Genomic DNA, 4840 nt, shown 5'->3' on the forward strand with positions numbered 1-4840 from the left:
TCGTGAGCCAGCTTTTCTGCCTAGAGCCATAGGTTCTTCTCCTTACCCCTGGATGATAATATTTCGTTGTGATCCTCCCCTTTCTGTTCTGCAGCTGCACTTTGCAGCGATCTTGCTGATTTGTATCTTCTCTCTCTGAGGAAAGAAACCGATCGATCCATCTCGCCCTTTTTCATTTTGTGTGCTAGCTCTTCTCCTACTTCTTGCAAGAGAAACCATGGAGACTGGTTTCTAGTTTGATGCTTGACTTTCTTTGAGCGGACGATTTCCTCTTTGTATGCTTCTGGGTTTTGGATTCTTTCCCGGCCGGTGCATAGCTTGTTTTCTCTTCGGAAGGTTTCGTTTTCTTTGTTTCTTCAGATTTCCATCTCATCCTCTTCTTATACAACCAGATCTTTGATCTTGTACGGTAAATGTACATATCTTTCTTTTGACCAGCAGCTAATTAGATATGTTAAGAGAAATGGATACCTTAATTAGCAACGACTGTTCTAGCTTTCTTTGTTATGGGGATGATGATACAGATACGATTTTCTGATCACGTGTAGTTGGTTATTTTTTCCTTTGTTTGGGAGGAATTAAACTGCCGAGATATTACTTTTGCTTGAATCTCTTTGATGCCACCCCCCAGCAGCTGGTTCTAGATCGATGTTTGCTCCTTACTTTCGATTTGAGAGATAGTTTGTTACACAGATCGAGAGGAAGTTGCAGAAAAGCTTTTGTTCATGGGATATTACTTTTGCTAGATCTTCTGTTCCCATGATTTCTTTTCTAAACGAAAGCACTTGAATACGTCAAATCATGGGATCGCCCTTTTTCCATCAATCAAATCATGGGTTTGTTTTTCTTCGCCTTCCAGTTTAATTTTATTTGCAAGAGGCCCATCTCTTCTCTAGTTATCTTGCATTTGTTCATCCCTTTGCCGCCCTAGCTTCTTTTCCCCTTTTGGATACGCCGATCACATCATATATATACTTGAAGATCATGCATTATTCCTGTTGCCGAATCTTTTGATTGATCGATGGATCTGGTGTGTTCGGTTCAGATCACCAAGAAGAAGCTAGCTGGAGATCGAGCGAGATGGGTCGGGGAAGGATTGAGATCAAGAGGATCGAGAACACGACTAGCCGGCAGGTGACCTTCTGCAAGCGCCGGAACGGACTCCTCAAGAAGGCCTACGAGCTCTCCGTCCTCTGCGACGCCGAGGTGGCGCTCATCGTCTTCTCCAGCCGCGGCCGCCTCTACGAGTACTCCAACAACAGGTACATCTCTATTTATGTGCGTACAACCTAGATCTGGCTACGGGCTAGCTTGATGAGATGAGTTGATGTGTTTGTCAATTCCTAGGTATATATGTCATTTCATGCTCAGCACAATCTTTCTGTTGCTTTACTTTGTTCAAGACATGCTAGTATTAATTAACTAATTCAAGGCTCCGTCGATAAAAGTTCTTTTTGTACTCTTGCGATTGTTGGCTAAAAATATTTAGATAAACTAAAGAATAGGTCCAATTATTTCCATCAATAATATACACTGCTATTTCTCAAAAGAAAAAAACTAGATAGATTTGGATAAAATATATGTGGTTGATAGGCTATATTATCGCAGTTTATTCATGCTGCAATTAATTTGGACACTCCAAATTAAGCTCAGGCTGCGATTGGATATTTCATATAGATGCGCGCGTGGAGTAATAAAACTTGCTAAGCAATAAAACTTCTTACTAGTGCTTATAGAACATGCAATTAATATTGTACTTTATTTTTGCCATCATGTACGAACTACAAATATCAAAACCGAGACTATCTCTATATATAGACGTGGGTTAACACTTAAGACACAATATTCTTATATACTGATAATCTCTAGCAAGCTTTTTAATTGCGTCAACTCACCACCATTATTTATTTATACCATGCAATTAGAAATGAAAAGTATGGATTTTATATTCATGTTGTCATGCATACAAGATGCACACGTGTAATTTGATTTTACCTTGCATTTTAGCAGCTGGCCAACAAATTAAAAGCTGTTTTGTCACCAAATTTCAATTTCTGTCTAAAGTTTTTAGTTACCCACAAATTAGATATGTTTGTATTCTGTATAGAGAATTTGGATTGATAGAGAAATACTCTGAGCTAACTTCAAATAATTCAAATGCACATATATCTTGTACCAGAATAACTCAAGTGCATTTGCCCTCTCCTTCTCTACACATCTCACAGACTGTGTCCCACAGAGATACGTGGGCTTATGTCATGTTTTATGATAGTATATTTTATTCTTCACATGCTAGCATTGTCTGCCTGAACTGAAGGGACCTTGCATACAAACGAACCTCGTCCTGAAACTAGCTGTCTGCCTGGAGTTTCCTCTTCCTCGCTTTCCCTCCCCAACCTCGCATGAATGCATGCAGGGGCACCCAGTAATAATTGATGGTCGTCGCTGCGTTTGCTCAGCTCATGCATCTCATCATCTCAAGGAGACACGGACAACATGCATGCATAGTCTCATCATCCATCTCATGGATACACGTATGCCCCTCAAAACTTGCACCAACCTGGAAACTGCAAGCATTCTCCCCCTTATTCGCTGTGCTTGCTCCTCTCCATTGAAAAACATGCACCAAATGCTACCATGCATTCAATGTATGCATGTGCTTGATGCATTGACAATGGCTCTGTGCTCATTTCATTCCTTCTCTTGCACAACTTTGTGCTGAACTAACCAGCAGAATATACTTGTTCATACACATGTGCATGCATATATTTCTGTACTAGATAATGTATATACGTATACTATATGGTCATGTGGACACTATTTGTCTCTCGTTGTATGCCATATTTGTCTTGTGAACATCGATCAACTTCACAGAGTGATGCATGACTCCTGCCTGATCTCTCCTCCCTTGTTTATGTGACATGCAGTGTTAAGGCCACAATTGACCGGTACAAGAAGGCACATGCTTCTGGCTCAACTTCTGGGGCACCTCTCATTGAGGTCAATGCTCAGGTAAATGATTGAATCCATATTCCAAATGTGTCAATTCCATATTTTGCAACTTCCGAAGCATCTAAATGTGTATGGGGCATGAGGTTACCTGGAGCCTGATTTTTCTATCAAAACAAGAGTTGTAACATGTAAAAATTAATGAATTCGGTATCAATTTCACTGTTTTTATTTTGCTAATTTTTTTTTATCTGAAGCTATACTACCAGCAAGAAGCTGCAAAGCTGCGCCACCAGATCCAGATGCTGCAAAACACCAACAAGTAAGATCATAGTCATACTACACATCAACACATCGTGTAGAATCTTGTATATGTTGGCTGAAATTACAAGCGAGATACTCCTTAAGTTTGGTGTTCTAATTAATTCTATCTTCAAAAGGCACCTGGTTGGCGATTCTGTGGGCAACCTGTCACTGAAAGAATTGAAGCAGCTTGAGAGCCGGCTGGAGAAAGGCATTGCAAAGATCAGGGCCAGGAAGGTAAACTGAAATTTCGATCAACCTCCCACCGTTTTCGCTTGTCTTTCAGAAAATTTAGCACATATATGGCTTCCATTATTGAATTGTGTATTCGAAGGCATATGAATATGAGTAGCTTTTCAGATTCTTATACTACGGTGAATTGGTGATAAACCTAGCTACATCCCTGGATGAAGTAATTTTGATCTTTCTTTGTGCATTCATGTATCAGAATGAGCTGCTGTCTGGGGAGATCAATTACATGGTCAAAAGGGTAATGCTACTAGATGTTGTTTCCTTAGATAATTGACCAATCTTGGCTTCATTTCGTCTGCGATTAATGCATAATCTTGTCACCATTGTAGGAGATAGAGCTTCAAAATGACAATATGGACCTCAGAACCAAGGTACAGAAACAGTCAAATTAAATCACCAAATTTTCCAAATTAAGCTGGAATAACCATGAATATATATTATAAGTCCAAAGTGCATATAACGTCAAGCATGCTCTGGTGATCGATCATTCTCTGTTGGTCATCTTGATCAGATCGCGGAGGGGGAGCAGCAGCTGCAGCAGGTGACCATCGCCAGGCCCCCGTCCGTGGCGCCAGAGCTGAATCCGTTCGCCGCGCTGGACATGAAGTGCTTCTTTCCCGCCAACCTGTTCGAGGCGGCGGTGCATGCGCAGGCTCAGGCGCACGCTCAAGCTCAAGCTCAAGCTCAGGCTCAGGCGTCGCTGCAGCTCAACCTCGGTTACCAGCTCGCACCACCGGGCGTCGGCGACACAGCTCACCACTTCTGATGATCTACCTGTACAAGCTCTACCTTGAGGACACAACGCAATAAGTTACCAGTACTGAGATATTCGTGTCAGTCCATCTGGTTACAGTATATGTGTCCTTCGTTTTGTCGTTTGGACCTCTTAATTTGCTGCTGATGTGAAATTAAAACAAAATTACCAGGAGTACTGCTATATACTCCGTATATTCTGGCGATTGAGTTAATGGATGTCAAAGTTGTTTACTAAATCCGCATTTTGATCAAATCGATTGAGTAAAACCTATTGGTTAGTTTCTTTTGGGAAGGGCAGCCGATCTGCCATCTTTTTTTTTTTTTTGAAGTAGTCGATCTGCCATCTGACATAGGCTGAAGTGCCACATTGTGTAATATCCTCTTGTTCCGCTACTTCCACAGTCCCACATGGAGTAGGTTTTTTTTTTTTTTTTTTTTTTTTTTTTGCAAAACACAATACAATCAAAGACGCCAACACTTACGCACACACTCACCCCTTATTGCTCCGCTCGCCTCCCTTCTTTTCTCCTTAGGAAGGTGAGAGCTTGTGTTAATCGATGCAAAGGTTTACTCCCTAACC

General features: G+C 41.2%; 1 protein-coding gene across 1 annotated transcript; it reads left to right on the plus strand.

Moving 5' to 3' along the window:
* The first annotated feature begins 1080 nt into the window (after positions 1-1080).
* On the plus strand, positions 1081-4270 carry LOC124652424 (MADS-box transcription factor 13-like). The gene is made up of 7 exons (XM_047191434.1): positions 1081-1262; positions 2928-3012; positions 3207-3271; positions 3390-3489; positions 3701-3742; positions 3834-3875; positions 4016-4270. Exons 1-7 carry the CDS (start codon positions 1081-1083, stop codon positions 4268-4270), a joined length of 771 nt encoding a protein of 256 aa, XP_047047390.1.
* Positions 4271-4840: the final 570 nt, after the last annotated feature.

Source organism: Lolium rigidum, chromosome 5 (assembly GCF_022539505.1).
Source record: "Lolium rigidum isolate FL_2022 chromosome 5, APGP_CSIRO_Lrig_0.1, whole genome shotgun sequence".
In the NCBI taxonomy this organism is placed as follows: Eukaryota; Viridiplantae; Streptophyta; class Magnoliopsida; order Poales; family Poaceae; genus Lolium; species Lolium rigidum.

What these genes read in the sequence shown, in the direction of transcription:
- LOC124652424 (XM_047191434.1), top strand. Translation starts at nt 1,081, where the DNA reads ATGGGTCGGGGAAGGATTGAGATCAAGAGGATCGAGAACACGACTAGC. An exon ending in TACGAGTACTCCAACAACAG is followed by an intron (nt 1,263 to 2,927) that starts GTACATCTCTAT and finishes TGTGACATGCAG; the next exon opens with TGTTAAGGCCACAATTGACC. An exon ending in CAAAGATCAGGGCCAGGAAG is followed by an intron (nt 3,490 to 3,700) that starts GTAAACTGAAAT and finishes TTCATGTATCAG; the next exon opens with AATGAGCTGCTGTCTGGGGA.